Consider the following 16,897-nt stretch of genomic DNA (forward strand, 5'->3'; position numbering starts at 1 on the left):
TCCTCACTTGAGGTGTGGCGCTTTTAACTACTTTTTCCTTTCTTCTCCAATATATGGAAAGTCTCAAAGAATTATTACCCATAAAATATAAGGAAATATTTGGCAAATCATGAAGTTGGATACCTCCAAAGAAGGCTAAAGTGAATTTATTTCAATCATAAGGAAAGAAATCATTTGTAAATAATGTAAGACTATTCTTTCATACCCTAAGATGTACTTTTAGTGGCCAATTAACAAAAGCAGAATATTGTTGAAAACTTGCACAGTTTGTTTTCTGATTTTTAAAAGGTGAGTCAGGGTTCAGATACAGGTACATCTCAAGCGGGTTTAAGTAAGTAGTATATTTTAATTAACAGAAGAGCCATTGGAAATCTAAAGGAAGTCTAGAAAATTTTACATTAAAAAATTTGATCATGTATGTTACAATTCTATAGAATCTCTGGAAGTCTTATATTGTTATGAAATCTCTCATGAGGTCTAATTCTCAAAAAATATGACTATAATTCTAAAATTCAGGTCTTACAATAAGTATGTCTGAGTAATTCCAAAATACATTTTGCCTCAGGATGCTGGGCTCTTTAAATATGGATAAGTAATTTACTTTTCAAGTAGCTCAGACAAGGAGAAAGAATACAGGAGCAAAAGTCAAGGGCAAGCAGCCTCCGCCTCACTCCAAGGCTTCCGCTTTTTCTCTCCCCAGCCACTGGGTGTCAGTAGATTTCACAAGGTGGAACTGGCCAACAGGAATTTCTCTTCCACATCCATTCAGTCAGATTTAAAATGGAATAAGTTTTCTAACAGTATCTCCTTTAGTTTGTTATATCAGCTATTATTTATTGGGTCCTCGGCATATGCCAAAAATATTTAAATATTTCAACTGCATTATTGTATTGAATTTCATTCCAAAATAAAGCAACCCTCTGAGGTAAGCGTAATATCTCCATTTTATAGATGTAGTAACTGAGATTTAGAAAGATGAAGTCACTTTCCTGCAATACAAAGTGGAAACAAGTGGGATTTGCATTATCTGGCTGATTTCAAATCCAATGTTCTTTACTTATAAACTGCTATACAATATGGTATACAGGAAGATTTAGGTTGAAATCCCAGATATTAGCTGTGTAAATTGAACAACCCTTTTCATAACTTCCTCAGCTTATATTTCCCTAATTGTAACATGAGATTCTGATAATTGCCCCCTTTAATTCACAGGAACACTGTGGAAAATAATTTTTAAATGAAAGTATTTTATAAACTATAACACTGCATGCTAACGTATACAGTCTTAAAAATTGTACTTGTATATATTAAATACAAGTGTTGAATTTAAATTTGATATATTCTGTGGAGTAAGCACAGTGACCATTAAGCCAATTTTAGGTATAGTAAGCTTAATTTCTATGCTGAAAAATTAGATGAATTAAATGATTTCACATGAATTAGAGCCTGACAATTTTCTTAATCAAGACTCTCTCCTGCTCCCATTAGGTGGCAAGTCATAAAACTCTATTCAAATGTTCTAGAAGAGCATGATGTTTCTTAAATCACCTGAGGACAGAAGTGCAGCTGGATCAGATGAAGGCCAGAAAACCAGGAGTTAAAAAATGTCAAAAGCTGTTACTCTTTCTCTCCCTAACTTTCTGCATGGCTGTTTAACTTTCCTGTCTTTGAAAACTGGTTGTTTCTGCTTCTCGTTAACATACATAGTACAAAAACGGAAACCTCATTAGGTTTAATATCTCTTCAGGTTCAAGTTTCTAAAGTAGTGTAACCAGCATCTCTGAATCCCAAATATAAATTCTCCTGAGAGAGAATCTGATTGGCCCAGTCTGGGTCAATTATCCACTCTTATTACAAAATTTCTCAACTCTCAGTACTATTAATATTTCCTGGGCCGAGCCCGTGGCGCACTTGGGAGAGTGCGGCGCTGAGAGCGCAGCAGCACTCCCGCCACGGGTTCGGATCCTATATAGGGATGACCAGTGTGCTCACAACGCTCACTGGCTCAGCACGGTGCGGCAGGTCTCAAAAAGGACAAAAAAAAAAAAAAAAAAAATTCCTACTGAATAATTCTGCTTTGTTTAGGTGGAGATAGGAGGGGATCTCCTGTGCACTGTAGGATGTTTAGCAACTTTTCTGGTCTCTACCTTACTAGTGCCCATGGATTCCCTCTCCCCACCTCTGTGTTGTGACAAGCAAAAATGTTCAGACATTATCAAATGTCTCCTGGGAGACAAAATCACCTGTGGTTGAGAAACATTGCCTTGTGACCAAGAATAAAGTGTAGCATAAAACAAACATTGCTACAAGAACATTCTAGAAGAGGATGGTTCTCAGAGAAAGCCATATGTCTGCTTGGCAATTACCCTGAAAGCTGTCTACTATAAGAGACGTTGGTGGAAATTACGACTTTTTAAAATTTTGGCCAGTATAATGACCAATAATAAAAGTTTAAGAATTTTGAGCACAGTATGAATTGATGGAAAATTTAATTTTCAGTCAAAGTTGAGAGAAATCCATATATGTTGTTTTCCCATTCTATCTTAATGCAGTGATTTCCATGCTTTTGCTCATACGTCCCAATCAGGGAATAAGTACTCACTATCTATGCATATTTATGTATATATAATCCAACTATACTACTGTAATTTGTGTTCTACAATAATGCACATAAAATTAGACAAAGATGATGTCAACAATTAAAATAATTTTATCTGATTTTATTTATTAATAGTATTATTGAAAGTACTATATAGGGCTTCTGGTTTGGAAAAGATGACATAGATCTATTTCTACCTGTCTGCTAGGTTCAGCTGCAAACCCTGGAAATAGTGCAACCAAAGGAGAACTTTGAAAGGTGGTAGGAGGAAATCATTCTGGTTTTGAATGTAGCACTTAAATCCCCCTACCCAACAGAAGAATGAGACCCATTCCGGCATTTCCCAAATCTGAGCTCATTCATCCCCCTAAGGTGAGCTCTAACATGAGTCTCTCCACAACCCTATGTGAGCTCAGTAGTCTTGAGACTTCCCTCCTATGCCAGGAGACAAGGGGTGGTCGGACCACCCTTGCCAAAGCAGCCCAGCCATGACAAAAAACCCACTGGGAAGCCTCTTTGACCCCTTCTGTGTAATAAAGTAAGGAGGTAAGTGAGTGAGTAAAAACTCATTTTTAAATTTGACAACTCAGAAGTTTTTTGCCATGAAATAAGCAGTGGATCTCTACGCACTTAATTTCCATGGCTACTTGCAACTTCATCACAGGTGTTGCAACAATTCTTTATTTAGAGATCTCAACTTCATGCAAATAGCCACATCCATGTTATCCCAGCATTGTGAGATACTTGGTTTCTATTTTGCTCTTAAAACACTATCTCTATATACTGTAGTAAATGAATTTCACTCAGTAACCTAATCTTACTTTAGAATCCTGCTTAAAATTCTTGTCAAAACATTACTGCCAGAAAACATTGTTTCTATTAAATAAGTTAATTTAAATCTACACTGAGATACAATTTTTCATCTAACTCTTTGACAAAGACCCAGAAGTTTGATAATGCACTGCTTTGCCCAGGGAATAGGGACATAAGCGTTCACATATATTGCTCCTGGCAGAAGTAATTGTTACAACCTCTGTAGAGAACGAGATCTCCATGTTGGTGATTTCTGTCAAGCTTTATATACATATGCCCAGGACCCTACAAATTTTACTTCTAGGTATTCATACAACAAATAATTCATACACATATGGATGGATTGAAAAAAATCAAGCTGAAGTACAACATGTAAAGCATGCTAATATATGAATTACAAATAGATGGGTACATATATACATATTTCATATGTATGCATAAATTTTCTTTGGAAGAATACACTGAAATAACAAATAATGTTTGTTGCTTATGAATGTCTGAGGGATAAAGGTGGGACACAGGTGAGAAGATACTTCTTACTTTATGCTCCTTTATATTTTATGAATTTTAAATATGAGAATGCCCATAAATTTAAAAAATAAACTTAAGAAATCATTTACTATGAAAAGTATATCTTTCCTATACTTTTTTCTTTTGATGGCTCACAATAAAATAATTCTTTTTGTATTTCTTGATTGAAATAGAATCAAGCAAATATCATGAGCTGAGACAAATTAGAAATCTCTGAACTTTCATCCTACATTCTAGCAAACTTCCACAATGTCTAATATTTCTGTGCTCAAAATTTTGATAATGTCTTCTATGCTAATAAACGAATACATTTAAAATAGTCACCACGCTGTTTTCTGTATGTTATTTCAGCTGTTGTTATTGCAGCAAGAAGAAAAAGTGATTGCTATTTGTATAGGGCATTATGTTTTTCATTTTTAAAGCAATCCTTTATCCTTAAGATTAGTGATAGTTCAGTTCTGGTTTGAGTATTATATGACTTTAAGAATGCTAACAAGTCAGATATTTGTCTTTATATTCAGCATCATTTGTTTTTCCTAATGTCTTAGCAGTGATTATAGCTTCATACTTAATGACTAATCCAAGGGACAATATACTCTAAGGTTAAGATTCATTGTCAACAATAACGGATCTATACACATAATTCACATGGTTTGTATCCTTGTGCCTAGAGCAGTGCCTAAAATATAGTAAACACACAGTATCCTTTATTTTCTTTCGTTTTTTTAATGAATAAATGGTGATATAATTACTTGGGGAAAATACTGAGACATCCAGTTACCTAAAATTGAGTTATGATGATTTTGCATATACTTGGATTTTCTACTTCTACTGATATACAGACTCTGAAGTCATAGCTAATATCACCACAGCTGTGCTGGTAAGATCATTAACCTAGAAACCACAATGAAATATTATAAGCAATTATATATTATGTCTCATTTGAAAGCAATAAAGTTAGGCAGTTTACTTGGATAGAAGCAAATCTACCACAAAGAGGCAAAAGCTCATTTTCATGTGTTGGATGACCATAAGTACGGAAAACATCAATTACTAAAATTTCTTGATCATCCCAAACCTGTGCTTTCTTACTGTTGAACACTTACAAGTCTGGCAATGATTTTCGGTGGGTCCCCAGCATCTGCCAGTACAGGACTTATGGCAACGTCCACCTGGAGAACAGGAAAAGGGGAAAAAGAAGACACACATTATAACCTTTCACTCCTCGATTAGTAGTAACTCCTCAAAGGAAATACTCTTGCTCCTTTATGAGGATTTTTATGCCACACTAGAGTTGAAATATAGCCCACAAAATGCCCAAATAAGTAGCAAAACCTGAATGTCCAATATATGTGAAACTGAAGTACAATCTTCTAGTATTCAAAATCCTTTCATCGTCATATAAGAAAAAAATGAATTTGTGAATTTTCTCAGAAAGCCAAAAATAAAAATATTACGTAAGTTTCACTTTGACTACTGAACTTTGTTATCCTGTTGATCTATTCTCCATGATATAATTTCCAGAGTTCACAGCTTACTGATACCAACAGATATTAAAAATTAAAGCAATAGTTTAAAAAAATTGAATTCTATGAAAAGGAGAACATATTCTTATAAACACATGACAAACCATCAGAGTAAAGGTAAATCAAACATTCAAAAAAGCTACTTTTTAAAGAAAGCTTAATTTCAATTATTTCATATGCAGTTCTACAATTTTTCTTGATACCGTCTGCATTTTCAAATATCAGCCTTTACCTCCTGTAGTGGTGTCTTTATCTGCTATAGGTATTTGCCTCAACAAACCCAGTTGTCCCATAGAGAAATTCCCCTCAGGACTCAACAAAAGAACATTAGCTAGAAGAAATCAAGTAAAATGATTTTTTTTTTTTTTTGAAGGTTGTTTCTGAATTTCATAGGTTCACTCTAAATTTCTGTGGGCACATGGCTCATTTTTAAAATGAAAAATAGAGATGGAAATCTATTAAAGACTAAAGCTTTTCTATAACAAGCTTCTTATTAAGTCTCTATTAATTTTCAAATTTTAATTGTTAATGAGATATTCCCAAAGTGTTTAACAACATTAACTACATTGTAAAAATGATCAAATAATGTTATAGCAAATGTTTCCACCTTTCACTGACCCACAGCTTTTAAACTTTGGATTTGGAAGTCCTTATAACTTGGAGGTTTTTTCCCCCATCCAATGAAACTGTCTCATTGAGCCTATAATGTTAAATGTTGCACAATTAAGATACAGATTCAGCAGGCACACTTTCTCTGTCTCAACCTCAGTCCTCCTGATAGTCTACCCTTCTGGACATGAACAGTAATATTGCCAATACTTAGCTTCAATTCCAGTCATTCTAAAAGTATTGGGATCTTTGCTACAACAGAGTTTGTTTAAAGCAATTCTGCAATTCTATTTATGAAGCACTGCTGTTGACATCACCAGCATATAATATCCTGTCACTTTGCCATCTGTTTATTTAGATCCAAACACATTATAACTACATAATGGAAGCTCATTCTAGCTGACAGGAAAAGGACTCCTTTATTTAGAGATCTCAACTTCATGCAAATAGCCACATCCATGTTATCCCAGCATTGTGAGATACTTGGTTTCTATTTTGCTCTTAAAACACTATCTCTATATACTGTAGTAAATGAATTTCACTCAGTAACCTAATCTTACTTTAGAATCCTGCTTAAAATTCTTGTCAAAACATTACTGCCAGAAAACATTGTTTCTATTAAATAAGTTAATTTAAATCTACACTGAGATACAATTTTTCATCTAACTCTTTGACAAAGACCCAGAAGTTTGATAATGCACTGCTTTGCCCAGGGAATAGGGACATAAGCGTTCACATATATTGCTCCTGGCAGAAGTAATTGTTACAACCTCTGTAGAGAACGAGATCTCCATGTTGGTGATTTCTGTCAAGCTTTATATACATATGTCCAGGACCCTACAAATTTTATTTCTAGGTATTCATACAACAAATAATTCATACACATATGGATGGATTGAAAAAAATCAAGCTGAAGTACAACATGTAAAGCATGCTAATATATGAATTACAAATAGATGGGTACATATATACATATTTCATATGTATGCATAAATTTTCTTTGGAAGAATACACTGAAATAACCAATAATTTTTGTTGCTTATGAATGTCTGAGGGATAAAGGTGGGACACAAGTGAGAAGATACTTCTTACTTTATGTGAATACTATCTAGCTGGAGAAAGAAAGAAAGGAAGAGAGAAAAGAGAGATGGAGAGAGACAGGAACAGAGAGAGACAGAAAGAGGAACAGAGAAAAGAAGGAAGGAAGGAGGAAACTAAGTAACATTAGTAACATTAGACATCTTAATACTCTTAATATTCCACTCTTACCGTATTAAACATTTTTAACTTCTTAGTTTTTAAGTTTCAATTTACCACCCAGAGACCTGCTCCCAGATTTAATATAAAAGGCATACTAATAGAAATATTGTTTATGGTTCTTGACAAGATATCATGGAAAAACAAGTGATATAGTCCCCTCTTCCTCCCACCCCCCAACACACAGTTTAAATAATTTACCCTTGACTGTCTGCTTGCTGTTATGAGATTTTGTTGGTAATTTTCATTTTTCATATGTATTTACACAAAATTATCTATTACTGCTATAAAAAGAAGATGCCAGCAACTGCTTCTCTTCTTGACTTTTACTGTCTCATACACCCTCCACCCACTTTGGAAACCAAGAGGAGATGATCCGCTGGGCCACATATCTCAGTTCTGTTAACACAAGTGCACTACAGGATCTTGAACCGAATGTGTTTCCATAATTGGTGGTTCAGCCTGACCTAACTTTATTTGGCTGTACCTCTAGATCGTTGACTCTTGGAATCTACCCAGGTGCACAGATAAGTTTTAACCTTCAAAATGGTGCAATATATGTCACTTGTGTTAACACTGTTGTCACTGAGTTTTTGCAATTAAGTAAATGTCACAATATCTGGCCCAAATCTCTGACTAGGAGATATTTCTGAATTAATGTATTTACTGCACTTTCAGGCCTGCAACCTTAGTCTGATTCTTGTGGATAATTTGGAGGTGTATTTTTATAGAATATTATGATTAAATATGGTTTTACATATGTTTTTAGCTTTTTGTTCCTACCATTTCTTCTGCATGAAACTATCAAAGAGATGAGGGGTGGATAAAGTGTTTCCGTAGTAATTATTTTTCTAGCATAGGATAAATGACAACTAAACTTCCCACATTTCCTAGAAAGTAGAAACCTTCCTTCCAGCCATTTTACCCATCATTATTTTGTAAGTATCTTCTTCATTCTGTGTATTAGGTACTATGCTAAATATTGGAGATAAAATATTGAGCTGAACAGGCATGGTTACCACCCTCATAGAGTTTAGAATTAACTCAGTATTATTTTGAAGGAAAAAGGTTTTCACTATATCTAATGTTCACCCTCTATGGGTTTCAGGGGAAAAGCCAATGAGTCTAGATTTTTAACAGTACCCTAGATCAGGAAAAACAGTTGGGCAAGCCAGGCTGAGCTAGATCATTCCCAATGTAAAGTCTAGTGGCTGGGAGTTGCGCTACTTTCTTTACTCAGAGATTTATCTAAGTGGCAAATGAGATCACCCCAGAGCATTTCGGTACAGAAGGTAATATGACCTCTAAAATTTCCCTTGTTTGTGTCCTTCTAAAAGAAACAAGAATGCTTTAACTATAGCTTAATATCTTATTGGGGACTTTCTTTCTGCCCTCTGTTCTCAGGTATGCAGTACCCTAAGGAATCCTGATTACATTAGGAAAAAAAGACCTTACATGTCACTAGTATTTTAGTGTGAATTAGTTTATAAACTACTCTTCCAGGAGTATGTTTTTTTTTCAATGAGGAATGCAAAAAAGGGAATTAGTCGGATACCAGAATATGTAAATACGAGCAATGTTTTGGAATTTTGCCAGTGCTGTCCAAATCTGCCCATTTCCATGTCTCAAACCATTACATGATTCTTTTCAATTTTCATTGCAATAGTTCTTTTAAAGCGATGTGAGAAAATAGGCTTTTTTTTTCACCTAAAAACAGAGAATCTGACATTTCCATACAACATTGTGATAGCACAGTTATTTAAATTAATATTTTGTCATTGACTGACAATCAAAGATATGAAACGAGAAACAAAACAAAATTTCAAACGAGTATTGTTTGTTACTTTAGTAACTATTTTATTTTTTTTAAATAAGTGCTGATTATTTCAGCATTGCTTTAATTCACAGGCAATCCCCTCTGCTTTGACAATGCATTATTTGTTGCAGAAGTTAGCAAATATGACCGAGCTCATCTTTTATGCTTGTCCAACAGATGTTACTAAAAATTCAGCTTCTGCATTCTTTCTTAGAAACTAGGGTCCCTGATCTGCTTTCAAATTTTTGAGTCATAAGTTCATGCTAGAAGTTTTGCTTGTTTATGTGACCACCTGACAGAGATGGGATTCAATATCTAACTCTGTAATACTTTCTGCAAGTAATATGCCTGGACAGTTAAAGAGTTACAAAATATAAAGTCACTGGCAACCATAAGCCATTATATTCTCTAACTGCGTTAGCTAAAGGCAATGCAGTTACATCCCTGGATTCTTCTTTCAGTCCTTTTAAGAACCGGCAGTCTTGACCTCCTAAAACTACTTTAACCAGGGAAAGAAGTGAGAGAATAATATCTTTCTTATGACCATATAGTTCAAAAAAGGGAAGTGAAACATTTATTGAAAATTTATGCTAAACCATCCCTATTATTGTTAGGGAGATAAAAAGATGAATAAGTCAGTGTCCTGCCTTCAAGGAGCTTTTAGGGTCCAAGAAATAGAGTAATAGACAAGTATTATAGCTATAACATTTGCTAAAATATAGGTATGCAAAAAGTGGAGAGGAAGGATTTGAAAAAGGCTCTGCAGAAGAGTGTACTTGAATGGCTACTTTGTCTAATAGAGAAGATGAAGGTAGGAGAGTTCCAGACTGAATGATGAATCTAAGCCATGTTACAGAGGCATAGATAAACACAACTCTTTGGGGCCACAGTGAGTATTTTAGGGTATTTTGAGCACAATTTGCATAAGTAATAACAGCTGGAGTATGAACTTACAAAGTTTCTTGGAAGTCTCCTAAACAGTTTAGAGTTTACCCTTTATAGTTATTATGAAATTGGCCAAGGTTTTCAAGCATTGAAATGACACGGTTTGACCTGCAGAGTAGAAAATGGTTTCAGGTCCAAAAAGTTAGTGTTGATACTGAATAGCTTGCACAAGATGCTCATTTTTGAGTCTGAAGTGAGGTATAGGAATCCATATTTTCAAAAAAGGAATCCCAGGATTCTGATGCCAACAGTTCCAAGAAGACAAAGACTGTATAAAAGATAATGTCTTGGCATATAATTCCAAACTCTGTCAGCATCATGGCCATATTTTGAGACAATATTTTAAAGTGTTAGATCTGATCAGATGCTTGGTAACCAAACTTTCAGACTTAAAGAGTATAAAAATTGAGCAGTCTCTCCTGTCCCAGTGTTCACTCCTTGATTTGTGAACATACTTACATCACATTGCATTTTTTCCCCAGCAGGACTAAAATTGACATAGTTTTTTGTTTTTTTTTTTAAATTTAAATTATTATAAAGCGCTCGTATGATAGTAAAGTTCCAATATGATTTCAGTAAATGATATATCAGTAGGAATTAATGACATTACTGTAATGTGGAATTGCTCCTCTTTATCAGATGTTCATACTTCCCTTGTTCTCATGGGGCTGTTCTCATTGTCATGTGTTTATTCATCCACACACTTTTGTTATGTAAATTGACTTTACTTTTTCTTCCAGTCTCAATTCATTTGTCCTATCTTGCCTCCTAATTTGAAAGTTAATTATTGAATGGAAACTTTAACGTTTATACATTTTGATAGTCAGACAAAGATGGGAGGTATTTTCACTTGCTAGGCAGATAAAGTTAAAAATTAAAAAATTACATACAGTTGGAATTTTTTATCTCACAGTAAATTAAATCAGGAGTGAATAGTCCAAAATATTTTAAGTAACCATTGTACTGAGAAGGAAATAGGAAATGTCAACCTTGTTATACTTAATTTTTCCACAATCACCATCATGTTATTTACTCAAGCAGTCTGTAGCCCGGGGTTTAGTATAGCATATATACTCATGGATCAAGATTAACTCTGAACAACAGTGTGAAATATATCAAGTTTAGTCTGCAGCACTGCTATCCACCCCACCCTCATGGTCTTAACTTCCTGCTGCTAATCTGACTGTCAGAGCACACAGTATCTTCCCCAGCACCACCTCAGACAGGATTTCAGACAGACACCTATTGGATAGGCCAGTTAATCTGGCACACAGAGTTGTACAAAGGTTTGAAGATACTGAGCCTACTTCCCAAATGCTCATTTTTACTGAGGACTTTTGGCAACACAGATCCCTCCAGAGGAGAAATTATAATAGCCAAAATCCCAGGTGCAAATAGAAGGCTGGTGAGGGTAAGGCAGGGAACCCATGGGAGTGCTATTTTTCAAAACCTCTTAGATCATAAATGGAGGCCACCAGTTATTCCATTAGCATCTTAAGTGTAGATTTGATTTTACACATAGGATCAAGTATAACATCCAGATCAACACAAATTTCAGTCAAAACAAAAATTGATAATAATGTGTTTAGAGCTTAAGATTTTTGATAATCACATATCTATAGGCTCATGTGGCCATAAAAATGATGGATACCTGTAATCTTATACATATTATGCTAAAAATGAAATAAACATAAACAGACTAAAGGAATCATATTTCTCATTCAGTGGAAAGACCTGCTACAGTGCTGTCTATGATATTACCATTCTGTATATCCTGCATTGTTCCCATCACAACTTTAAAATCCTTTAGGCTACCATAACCAGTAGAAATAAACCTCAAAGAGATTAATATTAAAGGGCCCAAGTGCTTTTTGGAAAAGTCATACTACAAATAACACAAAATGACTCAAAAATGTAAGAAAAAAATTAAATCATTTTCTGAGATCTAAAAGCTTTTATATATGACGCTGTCAAACATTTGTTCCAAATCCAACAATTAGAAGGCGTTTAATTATCACTGATTATAGCTGTTATCACAGAGTAGAATACAGGAATTCCAGCTACTATGGAACAGAATTAGTTCCAATCAATGTCAAATGCATTTCTGAACATATAAATAAGGGGTCTAAACAAACTGAAAGACTTAAAGAATATATTAAGATTTGTCTGCTGTTTGCAATCAACAACAGCAACAATAATGAACACTTTACTATGAACCCTCCAGGATCGCCAAGGGTATCCAGGGGCATCCTTTTGAGTGTACTCTATCTAGATAATAACCTCCTGGAGGTCTGCAGTGCACAACCTGTTTAGCCACATGTGGCAGTGGTCCTTCCAGAGATATTTTAAGCATTTTTCATATATTAACTCATTTAATTCTCTGATAACCCTAATAGGCTGACACCCTAAAACATTTCTATCTCTAGCCCAGACCATGTGGACAAACATATGCTTCCAACTGCTTACAAAACATCTCCATCTTTATGATTAGCAGGCATTTGAAAATTAACATATCCAAAATTGAATGCTTGGTCTTCCCACCCCACCAAAACATTATTCCTGTAAAGTCTTCCCTATCTCAGTCAGTGGCAGCTCAATCCTTTTGATAACTCATGCCCCCAAATTTCTGGTCATCCTCAGCTCTTCTTTTTCTTTCACATCCCATACCAAATTTATTAACATATCCAGTTGTCTCTAAATTCAGAACATGTATAGTATCCAATCATTTCTCACCACCTGCACCATACATAATACAAGCCACTGTTATCTCTTGCTTGGATTCATGCACTAACCTCCTTACTGGTGTCCAAGCTTCCACTCTGGCCCCTTCACAATTTCTTCTCCATATATTAGCCAGAGTGATCTTAGTTAAACCATGTCAAATCTCCTAACTTTCCATCTCTCACAAAATAAAACTCAAAGTTCTTACTGAGGTCATCAAGGCTCCACAATATTAGGCCCACCCCTCCATGCCTCTGTAATCCAATCTCCTACTATTTTCCTTGGCTCACTCCTCTGACTCTCATCTGCTGCTGTTAGGATATACATGGTGCACTCCCCACTTGGGCTTTTCTGTTTCCTCTTTCTGAATCTCTTTTTCTAACAGCCTATGGCCAAATGGCTTACCTGCTTACTTGATTTTTTTAGATGCAACCTCTTATTAACGTCCCTATTCCATTACTATTAAATATTAAATATTCCAGATGGATTTGCTAGATTTTATTTCTAATATATGTTCAAATTGGAAATGTTGTAAATGCAGAGTATATGAGAAGAAAATAAAAATAATTAATAACCTTTTCGTTTTTGTTTTTCATTTTTTTAAAGATTGTGTATTGCTTTAAAATAAAAATATATGTTCAAATTGGAAATGTTGTAAATGCAGAGTATATGAGAAGAAAATAAAAATCATTAATAACCTTTTCGTTTTTGTTTTTCATTTTTTTAAAGATTGTGTATTGCTTTAAAATAATATATTAGTTTATATAGTTTTGTGACCTGCTCTTTTCACATTACATTTTATCCTAAACATTTTCAAGTAACATTAAATAACTGTGATTTTTAATTTTGGGGGGGATATATCTTTCATCATACAGATATACGACAGTTCAATTAATTATTTTTCTCCATGAAATGTTTGTTCTGGTACATGTAAGAAATCAGTCCGTATTTTTAAATGAAAATACACATTAAGAAAATTCCACTAATTTCATGTCATATTGTTTCTAAAGATGTATAGCTCATGGAAAGACAATTTAAATGTCAGAAAGAATTTGACCATGTCAATTTCTTCATTGTATCTTTCTGGAAAACACTGATGGGATCTGAAATAGTTGTATGGATTTGTAGATGACTGGCATATGTATCAAAACATTTGATAAAGGGTTTGATGAGCTGGCTGGCCTGGATTGATGTGCTGGCTCTAGTAGTGTGCCAAAGGTCTCTGTACACATCTATCTTATTTGACCTTTTAATCACTGAGTAGAATAAACCTTTGAAATATGCCTATCATATTTGCAAATGACACAGATCTGGAAGGGATAAGAATGCTCTTATGTAGAATAACCACTTAAATTTAAAAGAATTCAGTAGATGGAATGATAAGCCAAAACTAAAAATATGAAATTCAATAGGATCAATGTAAATTTTTACATTTGTGTTTCTAAGTCAGTATTTCATGTAAATGCCCACAGATACATATTCATATATAAAGTTTGTCTGGCATGACACACAGCAGAATTTCAATTTACATTCTGTTATTTGTTGTGTCAATCCTTAGCAGGTTAGTTAACGTCCCTCACTTTGTTTTTGTACACATATTTTGTGTTTATCTTAGACATGGAAGTTTAACGTCATGCTCCATAGTCCAGTCTAGACAATATCATCAACATCATCAACCTTGCCACGTCATCTAATGTTTATTAAGCACTTCTATATTCTACACAGTGGACTAAGTGCTTTACACATATAATCTCATTTAATTTGCACAATAACATTATAATATAAGTACTATTATTTGTCCTATTTATAGGTAAGAAAATGGAAACCATTCTTTAAGTAGAGCCAGAGACAGTTCCATTACATGTCAGCTCTTTTTATACATAGCATTTTTGCTAGTCAAGAATTTTTGTTCTTGTCCATTATTTCATTTTTTTCTTTTTTTCTAAAAAACTATAATTTTTATTGATTATGTATATTTGTGGGGTACAGAATCAATACATGTATACAATATGTGTTGATCAAATCAGGATAATTAGTGTACTCACATTTACAAAATGCTATCAATATCTGTGATGCTTAACTAGTTTCTGGCCAACCCCCTCCCCTTCTACTTTTCCCACCCCTAATAACCACAGTTCTGTTCCCTCTCTCCTTTTTTTTTTGAATGTTTAACATATTATTATGATTGTTTCTTTTTCTTTCTTTCTTCCTCCTTTCCCCTTCTACTTTTCCCACCCCTAATAACCACAGTTCTGTTCCCTCTCACCTTTTTTTTTGAATGTTTAACATATTATTATGATTGTTTCTTTTTCTTTCTTTCTTCCTCCTTCCTTTCTTTATTTTAGCTCCCACTTATGAGTGAGGACATGCAGTATTTCTCTTTTTGTGCCCAGCTTATTTCACTTAACATAATTTTCTTCAAGCTCATCCATGTTGCTGTGAATGGCAGAATTTCAATCTTTTTTTTACCACAGAGTAGTAGTCCACTGAGTATACATACACATTTTCCTTTTCTGGTATTCTGTCAGTGGACATTTAAGTTGATTCCAACTCTTGGCTCTTGTAGATAGAGCTGCAATAAACCTGGGAGTGCAAGTACCCCTTGACATGATGATTTCCATTCCTTTGGGTTTGCACCCAGCAGTGGGATTGCTGGATCGTACGGCAGTTCTATCTGTAGTTGTTTGAGGAACCTCCATACTATTTTCCATAATGGCTGCACTAATTTACAGTCCCACCAACAGTATAGGAGGGTTTCCTTTTCTCTGCATCCTTGCCAGCATTTGTTATTCTCTGTCTTTTTGATAATAGCCAATCTAACTGGTGTGAGATAATATCTCATTTTAGTTTTGATTTCATTTCCCAAAGGCTGCGTGATGTTGAACATTTTTTTATGTGTCTGTTGGCCACTTGTATATCTTCATATTAGAAATGTCTATTAAGTTCCTTTGCCCATTTCTTAATAGGGTTACTTGTTTTCTTACTGTTGAGTTGTCTGAGTTTTTTGTATATTCTGGATATTAATCCTTTGTCAGATGGATAGCTTGGAAATATTTTCCCGCATTCTGTAGGTTCTCTTTTTGCTCTGTTAATTGTTTCTTTTGCTGTGCAGAAGCTTTTTAGTTTGATATAATTCCATTTGTTCATTTTTTCCGTTGTTGCCTATGCTTTTGGGATCTTATTTATAAAACCTTGGCTGAGTCCTATATCTTGAAGTGTCTCCCCTATGTTTTCTTTTAGTAGTTTTATAGTTTCAGGTCTTATATTCATGTCCTTAATCCATTTTGAGTTGATTTTGGGAATTATTTTGATTGTGTTACTTGTTTGTTAAATGTTAGCATTAAATGAGGCTAAAATAAATGTCAATTAAATATAAGCATATTTTAGTATCTGGCATTTATTTCTAAAGAAGAATGTGATAGGAAATTAGAGCCCACAATTTAGGGAAGCTAAAATATTCAAAGTACTATTGAGTATGAAACCAATTTACAATATTGTTGGTTACTTCTCTAAGGGAATACAGTATAAATGAATGCTTAGAGAAGTAAAGCTTGGTAAAATGTAGAAAATACAAACTTTTACTAAGTGCTAGTAAAATATGGAAAACACCAGCTATGAAATCATTTTTATCTACCTTCAGTCTCCATTATTTACAATTGGTAGGCCCGTGGCCAGAGAACCTTACCTGAGAGCTGACTTTCCTCATTACATTAATAAAATATAGATGATGATACCTACTTCATAAATATATATGTTAGGGATGATTAAGTGGAATACTTACGTAAGGTGCCTGGCATGTAATAGCATCAGTCAATGTTAATTCCCTTTCCCTTCTGTACTAGTCTTTTCTTGTGTGTTGCTATAACAGAATACTTGAGACTGGGTAATTTACAAAGAAAAGAGGTTTATTGGCTCATGATTCTGGGACAGCTGCATCTGGTACAGCCTTAGGCTGCTTCTGCTCATGGCACAAAGCAGTGGGCAGCTGGTGGGTGCAAGATCACATGGCAAGAGGAAGCAAGAGAGCTTCTCATGTGTTCTCCTTTTAAAGCCATCAGAACCATGCCCCAAGCCACCATT

General features: G+C 34.5%; 1 protein-coding gene across 1 annotated transcript in view; it reads right to left on the reverse strand.

Moving 5' to 3' along the window:
• LOC103587056 (receptor tyrosine-protein kinase erbB-4-like) overlaps positions 1–16,897 on the reverse strand; it is a gene marked incomplete at its 3' end in the record, with an annotated part of 234,500 nt that overhangs the window by 40,271 nt on the left and 177,332 nt on the right. The window contains exon 4 of the mRNA XM_008568449.1: positions 5,050–5,115. Coding sequence (XP_008566671.1) covers positions 5,050–5,115 — 66 coding nt within the window. The remainder of the gene's footprint in view (positions 1–5,049; positions 5,116–16,897) is intronic.

The sequence above is a fragment of the Galeopterus variegatus genome, unplaced genomic scaffold, assembly GCF_000696425.1.
Source record: "Galeopterus variegatus unplaced genomic scaffold, G_variegatus-3.0.2 Scaffold410, whole genome shotgun sequence".
In the NCBI taxonomy this organism is placed as follows: Eukaryota; Metazoa; Chordata; class Mammalia; order Dermoptera; family Cynocephalidae; genus Galeopterus; species Galeopterus variegatus.